Raw genomic sequence first — 19,033 nt, 5'->3', positions numbered from 1 at the left:
TTGAACCCATGACCTTCGCGATGCCAGGTAGTGACAATTACTGTTAGTACGATAAACTGCTCTGACAAAGAGTGCATTTAACATTCTACACAACCTATGGACTGAGCTTTGAGGCCAAAAATACTTCTACAATATACTTTCTGTCTGTGTGTAGGGCTTGAATACCCTTCCTGGTATTTTTGCAGACATTAGAAGGAATGCACAGGCTTGTGCTCCAACAACAAGAGAAGAGGTACTACCTTATGACAAAATAAAGGCTCGACACGCCATAGAAAGTGTATTAAATTAATGTTTTAGATGTCGACGAAACATTAGATCCTATTTCAGTTGAATGCATTCAGTAGTACAACTGACTAGGTATCCCCTTTTCCCCGATTTGAAACAGGAAAAAACAGGAGTACATTATGCCTCAGACACTCACTGTAAACACCCCCATCATGTGGTTGTACATGATACTACAGCTCTTCATATGGAAAGACAGCATTTACCATGCAAGCTCAACCCTAGCAAAACTCATTGAATATTCCTACACTCACAAATGTAACTACCCAATGCAAGTGAATGGCAATGATCCAGTGCATGTGAATGAAACTCTCACCAACACCTTAAATAACTCAATGCATGGCAATTGGATAGGAGTATGGAAGAGGTGCACTTACTGGTAAAGGAAGATGAATTGGGGGTGAGGGTTGACTGGATCCAGGGGTCCATAGATCATATGAACTGAAAGACAAGGAGGTAGAGAGATCACGTGGAGGAATGGGATTCCATGAACTTAAAAAAAATGTTTTTAGCCTTCCCATGACAGGTTAGTCAATTAGCATCTAATTAAATCCACATGCCTTCTCATAACAATCAAATGTTACAATGCATCTAGTGATGACACGCCGAAACGCTTCGCGGTGAGATGTTGAACAGGATTCTATGGGGATGGGGACCATGTGTAGTAGGGAGGGAGGTGTGGATCACACTGTTCACGCCTCTACCAGCTAACCTTAATGGGGCACAGATGGGCTAATAAACTCCTGGGAGGTATTAGACTGTGCTAAGTAGCTTAGCCTCACTGACTGACTCGCTGGTCACCTCAGTCTAAACTAGAGGGGAGTTTTACAGCTTACAGTCACTGTACAACGGCATTCAGAAGTGTACTAACTGACATGCCACTGTAACTTGGTTTTGTGCAGTTTCATAGTAGGCACAAACCTACCTATTGCAGGAAATCAACATCAACAGATAGAACAGCAGTGGTGGAGTTGAATGAATGACAGACAGTACATCATTATCTTAAAACTTCCTGCCATTGCCCTTCTATCATTACAGTACCTTCAGAAAGGATTCACAGTCCTTGACTATTTACACATTTTTCTTGTCTCATAATGCGATTAAAATAGGTTTGTCATTTTTTCTGTCAACGAACTATCCAAAATACTGTGGTGGGGTGGTAATGGAAAATAAACAGTAATATATTTGGATAAGAAAGGTATTCAACCCCCTGAGTCAATATATGCTAGGATCACCTTTGGCAGTGATTACAGCTGTGAGTCTTTCTGGGTCTGTCTAAAAGCTTTGCAAACCTGGATTGTACAATATTTGCCCATTATTCTTTAAAAAATTCTTCAAGCTCAGTCAAGTTCGATGTTGATCATTGCTAGACAGCCATTTTCAAGTCTTGCCATAGATTTTCAAGTCGATTTTTAAGTCAAAACTATAACTAGGCCACTCAGGAACATTCAATGTCATCTTGGTAAGTAACTCCAGTGTAGATTTGGCCTTGTGTTTTAGTTTATTGTCCTGCTGGATTTGTCTCCCAGTGTCTGTTAGAAAGCAGACTGAGTCAGGTTTTCCTCTAGGATTTTGACCTGTGCATAGCTCTATTACATTTTGTTTTCATATCCTAAAAAACTCCCTTGTCCTTGCCGATGACAAGCATACCCATAACATGATGCAGACACCACCATGCTTGAAAATATGAAGTGGTACTCGGTGATGTGTTGGCTTTAGCCCAAAAGTAATGCTTTGTATTCTGGACAAAAAGTACATTTCTTTGCCACATCTTTTGCAGTATTACTTTAGTGTCTTATTGCAAACAGGATGCATTTTGAAATATTTTTATTCTTAATTCTTAACAGGCTTCCTTGTTTTCACGCTGTAATTTAGGTTAGCATTGTGGAGTAACTACAGTGTTTTTGAGCCATACTCAGTTTTCGCCTATCACAGCCATTAAACTCTAACTAGTTTAAAAATCCCCGTTGGCCTCATGTTGAAATCCCTGAGCGGTTTCCTTCTTCTCCATCAACCGAATTAGGAAGGACATCTGTACCTTTGTAGTGACTAGGTGTACTGATACACCATCCAAAGTGTGATTAATAACTTCACCATGCTGAAAGGGGTAATCAAAGTCTGCTTTTTTTTCTTTTCTTCATCTACCAATAGGTCTCCTTCTTTGCAAGTCATTGGAAAACCTCCCTGGTCTTTGTTGTTGAATTTGTGCTTGAAATTCACTGAGGAACCTTATAGATAATTGTATGTGTGGTGTACAGAGACGGGGTAGTCACTCAAAAATCATGTTACCACCATTATTGCACACAGAGTTAGTCCATGCAACTTATTATCTGACTTGTTAGGCACATTGTTATTCTTTACGTTATTTAGGCTTGTCATAACAAAGGGATTGGGGTATTCAGTGACACAAAATCTACATTTAATCAATTTTAAATTCAGGCTGTAACAACAAAATGTGGAAAAAGTCAAGGGGTTTGAATACTTTCTGAAGGCACAGTATATCACTCATCTATGAGATTATATCATTTTTTGTTTTCATTCAGTTATCAAAGGTTCAATCATAACTTGAGACACTCTAGTGTAACAAACTTCACATAAACCGGGCATTGATGTTTCAATCCTTGCTCAGCAACTAGACAGACAGTACTCACCAGGGATGAAAGTAGAGGTGAGAGCACCAACCCATCTGTCTCGGTGCTCGTCCCTCTGGTTAATAAACTGCAGGATACTAGGAGAAGGGATATGCCATCTTATTACCATCACTATTAATCACAGATCAATCACTTTTATCCATCACTGTATAGGAAGAAATGGGAAACTAGCTTTACGCTAATGAATTATATCAAATGAAAAGTACAAGGGTTGACCACATAATCTATGCAGGTGGAAACAATTCTGTTCATATACAGTACATTAGAATTTAGATGGAAAATGTGCACATTTATTCAGTGCAATTTGTTTGGGTTAAAATCACTTTTTTGAAATCAATTTCTTTCACCTATAACAATGTATCAAATAACACCAAATTTGACTAGCCATGTTAGTTTGAAATGAGTCAGTGATCTGTCTAGTGACTACTCTATTCCGTATGTATAGGTATTTAACTAGTGAGGTCTGAACAGTGTATATGGTACAGTACCTGTCCATGACCAGGTTCCCATCATTGAAGCGGACACCTGTCCACATGTCCAAGAACTCCGCGTCTGTGGGCTGGGTGTAAGGACCAAACACGTCCCCAAGCCTGACATGAAACCAAGAGTAAACAGGGTAAATGCTACATCTTTACAGTACATGAAATATGTTCACTCAAACACAGTTGAGTGCTGGTTAGGTCATCCTCCATGTTTTTACTCAGTTTGTTTCGTCAGCTATGATTTGCAGCGAATATAAATATCTTCATAATATTTAAATAAAATGTGTTCATCTTTGAAACAGTAAAAATGGTTGAGGGGGTTATAATTTAGCTGAATGGACATAACTAGAGATGTACTATTTGTGCCAAGTGAACTTGCCAACGATGTTCTTACTGTAAATATGTCATTACGGTTACATGCACACATTAATGCGGTTATTGCGGATAGTCATTAATATAATAGTTCGATTCAAACGTTTACATGCTTTGTAAGAATAACGATTTCTCTAATAATCATGTTTACATGGACACGTCTGGAATCAGGTTACCCGATGGCACTCTGACAAATGCAGAAAATCGCTAATCAAAATAAACGTTCTACCACCGCGACCACGTTATTTTTGGGAAGCATATTTGACATATAAAGCTTGTATGTGAAAACTACTTCTGAAGCCGAAACCACAGACACACGCCGTCAAAATTTGCGTGCGAGAGTAGAGTGCGTCAATTCACATACACAGCATCGCATATGCCAATTTAATGGTCAATACATAACAAACAGTTGTATTTATGTTCGCTATGTAGCCCTTGTTGTGTGTTCCTTTTGATTAACCTTATATCCTACAGGAGCCACCGCACATGCCTACTCTAAACAGTTATGTTAGCTCAAGAATGTGAGGAGTTGTTGCTAATACACCGGAGCAGATATCTTGTCTCATTCTTTCAACAGAAGTATTCTCTCTTGAAATCAGAGTCCCTCGTGTTTCCTAGCCTGCCTAAGCTAAGTTATATTCCTGTGATGGAAATTAACACAGGTAGGCATAAAGTTAGTTTTCAATTTGCATTATTTGGCACTGGCAGTTAAATGTAACACTAAGGGTGTGTTCATAAATTCACTCTAGCTATCTACTTCGATTTCAGAGCGCAGAATAATATGGCCGGTGCCAGTAAATGTCGGCAAAAAAAGCGTAATTAAATTGTTGCATGAAACATGAAAACAGCCAAACCAGCTCTACCAGGGCGAGTAGAATGGTCAGAGTGAGGTTCTCATTTTTGTCTGGAAGTAGCTAGCAATCTAGCCAACGGCTTGGGTGCTTGACTGCCGTTGTGAGGTCAGAACGCTTGGATCAACCCTACTCCTCGGCCAGAGCGTCCAGTGTGCGCTCTGAATACTCAAGAGAGCGAAACGCTCTGAATGTCCTAACGGACAATCTGACAATGCTCTGGATTTACTAACGCCGAGAGCGCACTCTGAGTGAATTTACGAACACATCGTAAATAGACACTTTGGGTGTGTTCGTAAATTCCATCTGGAGTGCCAGAATGCGCTCTGGGCGTTCATAAACACAGAACGTTGTCAGATTTTGATAAACAGAGTAAAGTGTTTACATGACTATTGCATTATCTGCCTACTGCCATAACTTGTAACTTTAATATTGATGTATGACTGTGCATGTAAAGGTAATGTATTTCACTGCAGATCATTCAAAATACACAATGAAAAAATATGTAATTGACTGAGCCCCTTGCTGCAACGCTGTTAGCTTGAGCTCATGTGTCCCTTCTGTGTCCACGTTATTAAAGATTCAAGAGATGTGTACAGTAGGAGGAAACGTATGTGAGAACACAGGCATGTACCCTTTAGAGAACACCATGTAGTTGGTCAGACGGGTCAGCACTGGAGAGAGGAAGCTGGAGTCCTTGAGGAGCTGTGTGGGAGACAGCATGGCGATGATCCAACAGAACAACAATAAGCAGTCATAATGCTCAGAGAAGTCAGATAATCCAGAATAGTAAATGTCGACTAACCTTCTGAAGGAATCTGGGATGGTGTGTTTCTGGGAATATTCCTGTTCAAGAAAAAAGTTTTTTTACTTACATTAAATATTTCATAATCAAACATGGCAAGTTTGACAAAGGCTATCAAAACAATGTGTCACTTTGTCTTGAAGTTCTTGACCGGTAATCTACTTTGTACACATATGAAGTGAGTTTGAGGGGGTAAGAGTTTAGGGTAGGGACATCCCAAGGATTCCGGATAGCAGGGGTTAAACCAAGGGTGAGCTACTCTGGTACTGATGAGAAGCAGGGTGTGCAGGATTTAGTGGGAAAAATATCAAATTGGGCTGCGTGTGTAAATGCAGTCTTAGTCAAAAATAATATAATAATAAATCGGACAATACAGGTGAGTTTACAGGTTGTCTGCTACACACAACATATAAATACACAAGTCTTTTCTCCTCACTTCATCAGTACTGTTCATTGGGTGTCATGGCTGCTCGTACTGGCTCAGGGTAAGATGGTGGCAAGAGCAATGTTACTTTCATCTGTCTGTAGGTGCCTCCTTGCTTTGCTGAGCTGTTCATTGTTATCCTTATCAACAAGGTAAGAGCAACATTAAAGTACTGTTTGCTTGAATTGTTTTTGGATGTTTTATTTTTATCTGAAGTTAATATTTCGTTTGTTGCTTCCCCAGTTTATAGGACCGTCTTTCTCCACCCTCTTCGAGCACGACACTAGTCGTCTATGAGCACGGCACTAGTCGTCTATGAGCACGGCACTAGTCGTCTATGAGAACGGCACTACTCGTCTATGAGAACGGCACTTGTCGTCTATGAGCACAGCACTTGTCGTCTATGAGCACGGCACTTGCTGTTTCCTGAAGTCCACGATCATCTCCTTTGTTTTGTTGACGTTGAGGTTATTTTCCTGACACCATACTCCGAGGGCCCTCACCTCCTCCCTGTAGGCCGTCTCGTCGTTGTTGGTAATCAAGCCTACCACTGTAGTGTCGTCTGCAAACTTGATGATTGAGTTGGAGGCATGCATGGCCACGCAGTCGTGGGTGAACAGGGAGTACAGGAGAGGGCTCAGAACATACCCTTGTGGGGCCCCAGTGTTGAGGGTCAGCAGGGTGGTTATGTTACCTACTCTCACCACCTGGGGGCGGCCCGTCAGGAAGTCCAGTACCCAGTTGCACAGGGCGGGGTCGAGACCCATCAAGCTTGATGACGAGTTTGGAGGGTACTATGGTGTTAAATGCTGAGCTGTAGTCGATGAACAGCATTCTCACATAGGTATTCATCTTGTCCAGATGGGTTAGGGCAGTGTGCAGTGTGGTTGCAATTGCGTCGTCTGTGGACCTATTGGGGCGGTAAGCAAATTGGAGTGGGTCTAGGGTGTCAGGTAGGGTGGAGGTGATATGGTCCTTGACTAGTCTCTCAAAGCACTTCATGATGACGGAAGTGAGTGCTACGGGGCGGTAGTCGTTTAGCTCAGTTACCTTAGCTTTCTTGAGAACAGGCTTCAAGAGAGCCACCATTGTTCATGTGGGAACAGCAGACTGGGATAAGGATTGATTGAATATGTCTGTAAACACACCAGCCTGCTGGTCTGCGCATGCTCTGAGGACGCGGCTGGGGATGCCGTCTGGGCCGGCAGCCTTGCGAGGGTTAACACGTTTAAATGTTTTACTCACATCGGCTGCAGTGAAGGAGAGTCCGCAGGTTTTGGTAGCGGGCCGTGTCAGTGGCACTGTATTGTCCTCAAAGCGAGCAAAGAAGTTGTTTAGTCTGTTTGGGAGCAAGACATCCTGGGCTGCGATGGGGCTGGTTTTCTTTTTGTAATCTGTGATTGACTGTAGACCCTGCCACATACCTCGTGTCTGAGCCGTTGAATTGCAACTACTTTGTCTCTATACTGACGCTTAGCTTGTTTGATTGCCTTGCGGAGGGAATAGCAGCACTGTTTGTATTCGGTCATGTTTCCGGTCACCTTGCCCTGGTTAAAAGCAGTGGTTTGCGCTTTCAGTTTCGCGCGAATGCTGCCATCAATCCACAGTTTCTGGTTTGGGAATGTTTTAATAGTTGCTGTGGGTACGACATCGCAGATGCACTTGCTAATAAACTCACTCACCGAATCAGCGTATTCATTGTTGTTTGACGCAATGCGGAACATATCCCAATCCACGTGATCGAAGCAATCCTGAAGCGTGGAATCAGATTGGTCGGACTAGCGTTGAACAGACCTGAGTGCGGGCGCTTCCTGTTTTAGTCTCTGTCTGTAGGCAGGGAGCAACAAAATGGAGTCGTGGTCAGCTTTTCCGAAAGAAGGGTGGGGGAGGGCCTTATATGCGTTGCGGAAGTTAGAATAACAATGATCCAGGGTTTTACCAGCCCTGGTAGCACAATCGATATGCTTATAGAATTTAGGGAGTCTTGTTTTCAGATTAGCCTTGTTAAAATCCCCAGCTACAATGAATGCAGCCTCAGGATATGTGGTTTCCAGTTTACATAGTCAAATAAAGTTAGTTCAGGGCCATCGATGTGTCTGCCTGGGGGGGAATATATGCGGCTGTGATTATAATCGAAGAGAATTCTCTTGGTAGATAATGCGGTCAACATTTGATTGTGAGGAATTCTAAGTCAGGTGAACATAAGGACTTGAGTTCCTGTATGTTGTTATGATCACACCACGTCTCGTTAACCATAAGGCATACCCCCCCGCCCCTCTTCTTACCAGAAAGATGCTTGTTTCTGTCGGCGCGATGCGTGAAGAAACCAGCTGGCTGTACCGACTCCGATAGCGTGTCTCGAGTGAGCCATGTTTCCGTGAAAACAAAGAACGTTAGTCTCTTATGTCTCTTTGGAATGCTACCCTTGCTCGGATTTCATCAACCTTGTTGTCATGAGACTGGACATTGGCGAGTAGTATGCTCGGGAGCGGTGTGCGATGTGCTCGTCTCCGGAGCCTGACCAGAAGACCGCTTCGTCTGCCCCTTTTACGGCGTCGTTGTTTTGGTTCGCCGGCTGGGATCCGATCCATTGTCCTGGGTGGAAGGCAAAACAGAGGATCCGCTTCGGGAACGTCGTATTCCTGGTCGTAATGACTGTGAGTTGACGTTGCTCTTGTACCCAGTAGTTCCTCCCGACTGTATGTAATAAAACCTAAGATTACCTGGGGTACCAATGTAAGAAATAACACGTAAAAAAATAAATACTGCATAGTTTCCTAGGAACGCGAAGCGAGGCGGTCATCTCTGTCGGCGCCGGAATGTTTCCAGGAACCAGCAGTAAGGTTCTGATATCTTCTGAATAATCCAGGTTTCTTGTTGGCTACAACATGGTTCTTCCCAGGCTATGGGTGGTGTCTGGTTGGAGTCTTCCCAGGCTAAGGGTGGTGTATGGTTGGAGTCTTCCCAGGCTAAGGGTGGTGTCTGTTTGGAGTCTTCCCAGGCTAAGGGTGGTGTCTGGTTGGAGTCTTCCCAGGCTAAGGGTGGTGTCTGGTTGGAGTCTTCCCAGGCTATGGGTGGTGTCTGGTTGGAGTCTTCCCAGGCTAAGGGTGGTGTCTGGTTGGAGTCTTCCCAGGCTAAGGGTGGTGTCTGGTTGGAGTCTTCCCAGGCTAAGGGTGGTGTCTGGTTGGAGTCTTCCCAGGCTAAGGGTGGTGTCTGGTTGGAGACAGTGTCGCTCAACCCGAACGGACTGAAGGGCCACGGTTAGGAGTCGTGAGCTCTCCTCCACAACACCTGGGCTGGGCTTCACCAGCATCACTTTGAGCCTGCTGTGGGACATGGAGCTCAGAGAGACCTCTGGGTGGGGTCTGGTTGGAGTCTTCCCAGGGTGTATTTGTCTGGGTACCATCAGTATGGCTACTAGGTAAGGTTGTTACATCTTTCTGATGTTGCAGCTTTAACACTTTTCTATTCCTGGCTCAGCAGCTCTGTATTAACCCGGATCCTGATATCATTAGGCTATGATGCTCTACAACTTTGAATACATTACTTTAAAATGTTTTTGTCTGGCTTGCTTTGTCCATTTAAATGGTACATTTGACTTAAGTATGGTTTATGCTACCTGTAGCCAATCAGGAAAAGGTATGAAACTGTACTCTACCTCCATTGGACAAACAGAGGCTGTTGATGGTCAAGTGTCCAGTCCTGTTGTGGTCACTCCTGTGAGATACAAAGATGGGGAAGGGGTCAGTAGAAGCTCTACAGCCTCCATCATATTTCACCTTTCCTGTGTTGTTGGGTAATGGAAAGGAAAACACGACTATTGAGATGCAGCCCTATGATGTCAGAGTGCTTTCAGTGATGATGGTTCCTCCAGGATTGGCTTCCAAGCCCAACGTTGACCATTAGTGGGGGAAATGCAAACTGACACAAGCTCAATGTTTAGGGGCAACTTCATTCTACTTGGTGCGGCAGTGCAGAGCTCACCTGTAGAGCAGTTCCAGGGCCACAGTGTCTCCATAGTCATGGGAGAGCAGGTTGACCCTCTGCTCTGTCAGACCCAGGTGGGACACCAACGCCTCCACAACACTGGCCTGCTCAAAGATGGAGTAGCGGTGGGGCCTCTGTCAGGGGGAAAGGTCAGTCTAGGTGAGCACCTTAGCTAGAACAAAATGTGCTTATTTTTATTTTTTTAAAGATTGTTAATGCAATTTTCCTACTGGTCTACTTTCCTGTAGTGTATAGGTTAGCATAACTTGCCTTTCCTCAGTTATTGGCAATTGTTTGCTTGCTTTGTCATTACAGTTGTACACAATAACCCACAAACAGTGTCGTCTCTCTCCCTGGTAGATTCCCTGGCATTCTAACCGATGCCTCAGACCGTTTCACCCCGAACTAGCCCACAATTCAAGTCTGTCATAGCCTGCGACTCACAGGCTTGTCACTGAAGCCAAAACCAAGGAAGTCCAGAGCAATGACACGGTTAAAGCGCCGATTCAGGGGCTCCCATATCTGTAAGACAGAAACAGACCTGGCATTCAGACACCTGTCCAGATACCTGGGTCATGTTCATAAGGCATACAAAAATACCTGAATCCAAACAGGGATGCTTGTTTTCATATCCGGTTGCAAAACCATTTGCTACGGTGTGCCCTATTGAACATGGCTCTGTTCACAATATACCATCTGAGAGAGTGTGGAATAAGAATGATCCCAGCAAACCAATTGATCTGTGCATAACATTTTATAGATAATCCCCTTTCTCTCATCAGCTTACCTTGTACCAGTCCAGGCTGGAGGTAGGGAAGCCATGGAGGAGAATGACCACATCAGAGCTGCCTACAGCACCATAGGTCTCTGGTAGAGGGAAAAGTAAAGCATACACATTGTTCCTCACGTACCATGACCTGCTACACGCACCACGAAAATATGTTACATCGATCAAAGTAAAGGGCTAAAACTGCTGCTTGGAACTTGTCATTGCAAAGTGCAAATGATGACTGATCTGAACATGGGCTCCAACTTCTAGCAGTCCACTGTTCACTGTACTGATGAAGGAGCCACTAGACGGCTACAGTAGTCTGTACTGATGAAGGAGACACTAGATGGTTACAGTAGTCTGTACTGATGAAGCAGACACTAGACGGCTACAGTAGTCTGTACTGATGAAGGAGCCACTAGATGGTTACAGTAGTCTGTACTGATGAAGGAGCCACTAGATGGTTACAGTAGTCTGTACTGATGGAACCACTAGATGGTTACAGTAGTCTGTACTGATGAAGGAGCCACTAGATGGTTACAGTAGTCTGTACTGATGAAGGAGCCACTAGATGGTTACAGTAGTCTGTACTGATGAAGGAGCCACTAGATGGTTACAGTAGTCTGTACTGATGAAGGAGCCACTAGATGGTTACAGTAGTCTGTACTGATGAAGGAGACACTAGATGGTTACAGTAGTCTGTACTGATGAAGGAGCCACTAGATGGTTACAGTAGTCTGTACTGATGAAGGAGCCACTAGATGGTTACAGTAGTCTGTACTGATGAAGGAGCCCCTAGATGGTTACAGTAGTCTGTACTGATGAAGGAGCCACTAGATGGCTACAGTAGTCTGTACTGATGAAGGAGCCACTAGATGGTTACAGTAGTCTGTACTGATGAAGGAGCCACTAGATGGTTACAGTAGTCTGTACTGATGAAGGAGACACTAGATGGTTACAGTAGTCTGTACTGATGAAGGAGACACTAGATGGTTACAGTAGTCTGTACTGATGAAGGAGCCACTAGATGGTTACAGTAGTCTGTACTGATGAAGGAGCCACTAGATGGTTACAGTAGTCTGTACTGATGAAGGAGCCACTAGATGGTTACAGTAGTCTGTACTGATGGAGCCACTAGATGGTTACAGTAGTCTGTACTGATGAAGGAGCCACTAGATGGTTACAGTAGTCTGTACTGATGAAGGAGACACTAGATGGTTACAGTAGTCTGTACTGATGAAGGAGCCACTAGATGGCTACAGTAGTCTGTACTGATGAAGGAGCCACTAGATGGTTACAGTAGTCTGTACTGATGAAGGAGCCACTAGACGGTTACAGTAGTCTGTACTGATGAAGGAGCCACTAGATGCCTACAGTAGTCTGTACTGATGAAGGAACCACTAGATGGTTACAGTAGTCTGTACTGATGAAGGAACCACTAGACGGTTACAGTAGTCTGTACTGATGAAGCAGACACTAGACGGCTACAGTAGTCTGTACTGATGAAGGAGCCACTAGACGGTTACAGTAGTCTGTACTGATGAAGGAACCACTAGATGGTTACAGTAGTCTGTACTGATGAAGGAGCCACTAGATGGCTACAGTAGTCTGTACTGATGAAGGAGCCACTAGATGGTTACAGTAGTCTGTACTGATGAAGGAACCACTAGATGGTTACAGTAGTCTGTACTGATGAAGGAACCACTAGATGGTTACAGTAGTCTGTACTGATGAAGGAGCCACTAGATGGTTACAGTAGTCTGTACTGATGAAGGAGCCACTAGATGGTTACAGTAGTCTGTACTGATGAAGGAGCCACTAGATGGTTACAGTAGTCTGTACTGATGAAGGAGACACTAGATGGTTACAGTAGTCTGTACTGATGAAGGAGCCACTAGATGGTTACAGTAGTCTGTACTGATGAAGGAACCACTAGATGGTTACAGTAGTCTGTACTGATGAAGGAGACACTAGATGGTTACAGTAGTCTGTACTGATGAAGGAGCCACTAGATGGTTACAGTAGTCTGTACTGATGAAGGAACCACTAGATGGTTACAGTAGTCTGTACTGATGAAGGAGCCACTAGATGGTTACAGTAGTCTGTACTGATGAAGGAGCCACTAGATGGCTACAGTAGTCTGTACTGATGAAGAAGCCACTAGATGGTTACAGTAGTCTGTACTGATGAAGGAGCCACTAGATGGTTACAGTAGTCTGTACTGATGAAGGAGCCACTAGACGGTTACAGTAGTCTGTACTGATGAAGGAACCACTAGATGGCTACAGTAGTCTGTACTGATGAAGGAGCCACTAGATGGCTACAGTAGTCTGTACTGATGAAGGAGCCACTAGATGGTTACAGTAGTCTGTACTGATGAAGGAGCCACTAGATGGTTACAGTAGTCTGTACTGATGAAGGAGCCACTAGACGGCTACAGTAGTCTGTACTGATGAAGGAGCCACTAGATGGTTACAGTAGTCTGTACTGATGAAGGAGCCACTAGATGGTTACAGTAGTCTTTACTGATGAAGGAACCACTAGATGGCTACAGTAGTCTGTACTGATGAAGGAGCCACTAGATGGCTACAGTAGTCTGTACTGATGAAGGAGCCACTAGATGGCTACAGTAGTCTGTACTGATGAAGGAACCACTAGATGGCTACAGTAGTCTGTACTGATGAAGGAGCCACTAGATGGTTACAGTAGTCTGTACTGATGAAGGAACCACTAGATGGCTACAGTAGTCTGTACTGATGAAGGAGCCACTAGATGGTTACAGTAGTCTGTACTGATGAAGGAACCACTAGATGGCTACAGTAGTCTGTACTGATGAAGGAGCCACTAGATGGCTACAGTAGTCTGTACTGATGAAGGAGCCACTAGATGGCTACAGTAGTCTGTACTGATGAAGGAACCACTAGATGTCTACAGTAGTCTGTACTGATGAAGGAACCACTAGATGGCTACAGTAGTCTGTACTGATGAAGGAACCACTAGATGGCTACAGTAGTCTGTACTGATGAAGGAGCCACTAGATGGTTACAGTAGTCTGTACTGATGAAGGAACCACTAGATGGCTACAGTAGTCTGTACTGATGAAGGAGCCACTAGATGGTTACAGTAGTCTGTACTGATGAAGGAACCACTAGATGGCTACAGTAGTCTGTACTGATGAAGGAGCCACTAGATGGCTACAGTAGTCTGTACTGATGAAGGAGCCACTAGATGGTTACAGTAGTCTGTACTGATGAAGCAGCCACTAGATGGTTACAGTAGTCTGTACTGATGAAGGAGACACTAGATGGTTACAGTAGTCTGTACTGATGAAGCAGACACTAGATGGTTACAGTAGTCTGTACTGATGAAGGAGCCACTAGATGGTTACAGTAGTCTGTACTGATGAAGGAGCCACTAGATGGTTACAGTAGTCTGTACTGATGAAGGAGCCACTAGATGGCTACAGTAGTCTGTACTGATGAAGCAGACACTAGATGGTTACAGTAGTCTGTACTGATGAAGGAGCCACTAGATGGTTACAGTAGTCTGTACTGATGAAGCAGACACTAGATGGTTACAGTAGTCTGTACTGATGAAGGAGCCACTAGATGGTTACAGTAGTCTGTACTGATGAAGGAGCCACTAGATGGTTACAGTAGTCTGTACTGATGAAGGAGCCACTAGATGGTTACAGTAGTCTGTACTGATGAAGGAGACACTAGATGGTTACAGTAGTCTGTACTGATGAAGGAGCCACTAGATGGTTACAGTAGTCTGTACTGATGAAGCAGACACTAGACGGTTACAGTAGTCTGTACTGATGAAGGAGACACTAGATGGTTACAGTAGTCTGTACTGATGAAGCAGACACTAGATGGTTACAGTAGTCTGTACTGATGAAGGAGCCACTAGATGGTTACAGTAGTCTGTACTGATGAAGGAGCCACTAGATGGTTACAGTAGTCTGTACTGATGAAGGAGCCACTAGACGGTTACAGTAGTCTGTACTGATGAAGGAGCCACTAGATGGTTACAGTAGTCTGTACTGATGAAGGAGCCACTAGATGGTTACAGTAGTCTGTACTGATGAAGGAACCACTAGATGGCTACAGTAGTCTGTACTGATGAAGGAGCCACTAGATGGTTACAGTAGTCTGTACTGATGAAGGAGCCACTAGATGGTTACAGTAGTCTGTACTGATGAAGGAGACACTAGACGGTTACAGTAGTCTGTACTGATGAAGGAACCACTAGATGGTTACAGTAGTCTGTACTGATGAAGGAGCCACTAGATGGTTACAGTAGTCTGTACTGATGAAGGAGCCACTAGATGGTTACAGTAGTCTGTACTGATGAAGGAGACACTAGACGGTTACAGTAGTCTGTACTGATGAAGGAACCACTAGATGGTTACAGTAGTCTGTACTGATGAAGGAGCCACTAGATGGTTACAGTAGTCTGTACTGATGAAGGAGCCACTAGACGGTTACAGTAGTCTGTACTGATGAAGGAGCCACTAGATGGTTACAGTAGTCTGTACTGATGAAGGAGACACTAGATGGTTACAGTAGTCTGTACTGATGAAGGAGACACTAGATGGTTACAGTAGTCTGTACTGATGAAGGAGACACTAGATGGTTACAGTAGTCTGTACTGATGAAGGAGACACTAGATGGTTACAGTAGTCTGTACTGATGGAACCACTAGATGGTTACAGTAGTCTGTACTGATGAAGGAACCACTAGATGGTTACAGTAGTCTGTACTGATGGAACCACTAGATGGTTACAGTAGTCTGTACTGATGAAGGAGCCACTAGACGGTTACAGTAGTCTGTACTGATGAAGGAACCACTAGATGGTTACAGTAGTCTGTACTGATGAAGGAACCACTAGATGGTTACAGTAGTCTGTACTGATGGAACCACTAGATGGTTACAGTAGTCTGTACTGATGAAGGAGCCACTAGATGGTTACAGTAGTCTGTACTGATGAAGCAGACACTAGACGGCTACAGTAGTCTGTACTGATGAAGGAGCCACTAGATGGTTACAGTAGTCTGTACTGATGAAGGAACCACTAGATGGTTACAGTAGTCTGTACTGATGAAGGAACCACTAGATGGTTACAGTAGTCTGTACTGATGAAGGAGCCACTAGATGGTTACAGTAGTCTGTACTGATGAAGGAGCCACTAGATGGTTACAGTAGTCTGTACTGATGAAGGAGCCACTAGATGGTTAGAGTAGTCTGTACTGATGAAGGAGCCACTAAATGGTTACAGTAGTCTGTACTGATGAAGGAGCCACTAGATGGTTACAGTAGTCTTTACTGATGAAGGAGCCACTAGATGGTTACAGTAGTCTGTACTGATGAAGGAGCCACTAGATGGTTACAGTAGTCTGTACTGATGAAGGAGCCACTAGATGGTTACAGTAGTCTGTACTGATGGAACCACTAGATGGTTACAGTAGTCTGTACTGATGAAGGAGCCACTAGATGGTTACAGTAGTCTGTACTGATGAAGGAGCCACTAGATGGTTACAGTAGTCTGTACTGATGAAGGAGCCACTAGATGGCTACAGTAGTCTGTACTGATGAAGGAGCCACTAGATGGTTACAGTAGTCTGTACTGATGAAGGAGCCACTAGATGGTTACAGTAGTCTGTACTGATGAAGGAGCCACTAGATGGTTACAGTAGTCTGTACTGATGAAGGAGCCACTAGATGGTTACAGTAGTCTGTACTGATGAAGGAGCCACTAGATGGTTACAGTAGTCTGTACTGATGAAGGAGCCACTAGATGGTTACAGTAGTCTGTACTGATGAAGGAGCCACTAGATGGCTACAGTAGTCTGTACTGATGAAGGAGCCACTAGATGGTTACAGTAGTCTGTACTGATGAAGGAGCCACTAGATGGTTACAGTAGTCTGTACTGATGAAGGAGCCACTAGATGGTTACAGTAGTCTGTACTGATGAAGGAGCCACTAGATGGCTACAGTAGTCTGAATCACTGCATGCATCACAATAATGTTATGAGACGCTAATTAAAGCTCTGTTTCTTTATTTCGCCCACATTCATGTGTGACAACTGGACAGGTTAAATAAATGCCTACCCCGCTCCTGTCAACTAAATGTAATTAAATGTGCTTTATTGGCATGACTTAACAGAGTACATATTGCCAAAGCTTATTTTGGAGATTTACAATATTAACCTAATTAAAATAATATTGTCAACATGACAACAGTAACAACAACAATCAAGTGTCAAAATAACCATACATTGTACAATAACAACGGCATAGAGGACATGTGAAGGTTGGTTGGTCTATCAGACACTGACCCTCATTTTATGTCAGGCAGCAATGTAGTGGGCTGCCAACCCACAGCTCTCTGCATCCTCCCCCAACAGGACGGGTAGCCTACTCTCATCAGAGAGGTCTTTGAAACCTTGAATAAGGGTTTCAAATTTGGGGTAATTACACTCAAATTGTTATATATTTTGCTGTGGTTGCACAGCCTTTCCTCTACAGGGAGCCAGGTTTTCCTCTGTCTACCCTTCTCAATGGCAAGGCTGTGCTCACTGAGCCTGTACTTTGTCAAGGTTTTGATCAGTAACCATGGTCTAATAGTTTGCCGTGGTGTACTGTCAATTTAGGGCCAGATAGCATTGCATTTTGTTTTGTGCTTTGTGTTTCCCAATAAGTAATGTTGTTTTGACTGTTGTCATTTGGTTTATTCTGATTGGATGTTCTGGTCCTGAGGCTTCAGTGTGTTTGTAGAACAGGTTTGTGACCTCAGCCCCAGGAACAGCTGGATGAGGGGACTATTGGCATTGCAGGGCTTGGTAATAATATGAGAGGGGGTCACTGTATTTTAGATGTTTCCAAAACTTAATTGCTCTTTTTTTTAGTTTGTATTATTAGTGGATATTGGTCTAATTCTGCCCTGCATGCATTGTTTGTAGTTTTCCTCTGGACATGTTGGTGAATCTTACAGAACTCTTCATTCAGGTTTCAATGGGGTGTTTGTCCCATTGGGGGAAATCTTGTTTTGCAAGTGGACTCCACACTCGCTGCCATAAAGTGCAATTGGTTCAATGACACATTAAATTAGTCTTTAAAAATCAGTACAGTGCACTACTATCAGGTATGTGCAGGGGATAGAGAGATGGATTCATAAGCAAGTTCAATTTCAAATGTATGATGTTTGGAGCATATAATCTGAATCAAATGAGAATACACCCTATCCCTCTATTCTACTCTTACTGATGCCAAATCTTACCCCTGTAGAATATATTGTTGCTCCTGAAAGTGAAGAATGCTCCGGCAGAGCGCCAGGTCAGGAGGGCTGGAGACAGTTGGGGAGGAGGGATGTGCAGGTAGACTGCCAGCAGAGGAATGCACAGCAAGCCCACAAGAAGCCACCATTCCCTCATCTTTCCTTTGGTAGGAGGGCCGGTCTCGCATTCCGCAATCTGGAAGACAACACTGGGGTCACGGCACGACATTTAATTTAGCATACTATCACCCTTTAACATGAATGGTCTATAAGTGCCAGTCCTATTGTGTGATAATGTCATGCGACACCCCGCTACTTACGGTCTATTCTTAAATTCTAGAAGCAACATATTCGGCAAAACTAGACTTTGGAATACCGTCAAAATAGTGGGCTACATGTAAACGTTACGGTCTCCTTGCAACAATAGGCTATACTATCATTATGTTTTAAAAATAAAGCATTAGCCTACCTCTTGGAAATGTGTCAATTCTTAACACTAAAATAACACTTCCGCCCGGGGCACTGTCAGTGCTGTACCTACCTACAGCCGAGTCGCGGTTCTGTCATTCCTATGTGCTCAGTGCGTCCGGGTCACCTGGGTAGGTTTCGAACCTTGGCCCAGTGCACTGCATTAATGCAGGGTCGGGGAATTGTATTATTTTGTGGTGTCGCATGGAGAATTGCCAGGGTGCTGAGCGCTAAATCTTCAGGAGCCATCTGTCGGTGTGGATGTCCAATAAGCATGCCAATGATACATGCCACTTGTGTTTGAGGTTTTGTATTCGTGCGCCCCGTTCCAAATGTCCACTTCCATGTAACAAACCGTATACTGATTTGAATATGACTATTACAATCAAAATTACACTAGGGAAGGCTACTCATCGCATGAATCAATGGAGCAGCAGTCCAAAGGGAACGTAAGTTACCTTACTGATTATCAGTGCCATAATCAATATCACTGACTGATTATTAAAATGAAACAAGGCGAAGATGGTATATATGATGATTAAATAATCCTATATTTTTCTTCTCCATGCACGAGGAAATAACCTTGCTGCAGCCATCCAGAGGACGAATTGTTAGTAGCGGGTTACTTGTTTCCGCGTATCTTTCAAACCCCACCCAGACTC

General features: G+C 43.8%; 1 protein-coding gene across 2 annotated transcripts in view; it reads right to left on the bottom strand.

The window, feature by feature from the left end:
- Positions 1 to 19,033, bottom strand: part of LOC110500445 (mesoderm-specific transcript homolog protein) — a 22,844-nt gene extending 3,811 nt beyond the window's left edge. The window contains exons 1-11 of one of the 2 annotated variants that reach the window (XM_090200933.1): positions 18,445 to 19,033; positions 17,907 to 18,099; positions 10,642 to 10,721; positions 10,299 to 10,376; positions 9,852 to 9,988; positions 9,526 to 9,584; positions 5,444 to 5,484; positions 5,273 to 5,343; positions 3,422 to 3,523; positions 2,934 to 3,010; positions 660 to 723 (exon numbers count right to left, since the gene is read on the bottom strand). In XM_090200933.1, coding sequence (XP_090057059.1) covers positions 660 to 723; positions 2,934 to 3,010; positions 3,422 to 3,523; positions 5,273 to 5,343; positions 5,444 to 5,484; positions 9,526 to 9,584; positions 9,852 to 9,988; positions 10,299 to 10,376; positions 10,642 to 10,721; positions 17,907 to 18,060 — 863 coding nt within the window. In that variant the 5' untranslated portion in view covers positions 18,061 to 18,099; positions 18,445 to 19,033. Of the gene's footprint in view, positions 1 to 659; positions 724 to 2,933; positions 3,011 to 3,421; positions 3,524 to 5,272; positions 5,344 to 5,443; positions 5,485 to 9,525; positions 9,585 to 9,851; positions 9,989 to 10,298; positions 10,377 to 10,641; positions 10,722 to 17,906; positions 18,100 to 18,372 lie in introns of both variants that reach the window. The other variant, XM_090200934.1, reaches the window with a different exon arrangement.

The sequence above is a fragment of the Oncorhynchus mykiss genome, chromosome 15, assembly GCF_057628025.1.
Source record: "Oncorhynchus mykiss isolate SJ-2025 chromosome 15, ASM5762802v1, whole genome shotgun sequence".
Classification (NCBI taxonomy): domain Eukaryota; kingdom Metazoa; phylum Chordata; class Actinopteri; order Salmoniformes; family Salmonidae; genus Oncorhynchus; species Oncorhynchus mykiss.
This window is presented reverse-complemented; position numbering and strand designations above follow the sequence as displayed.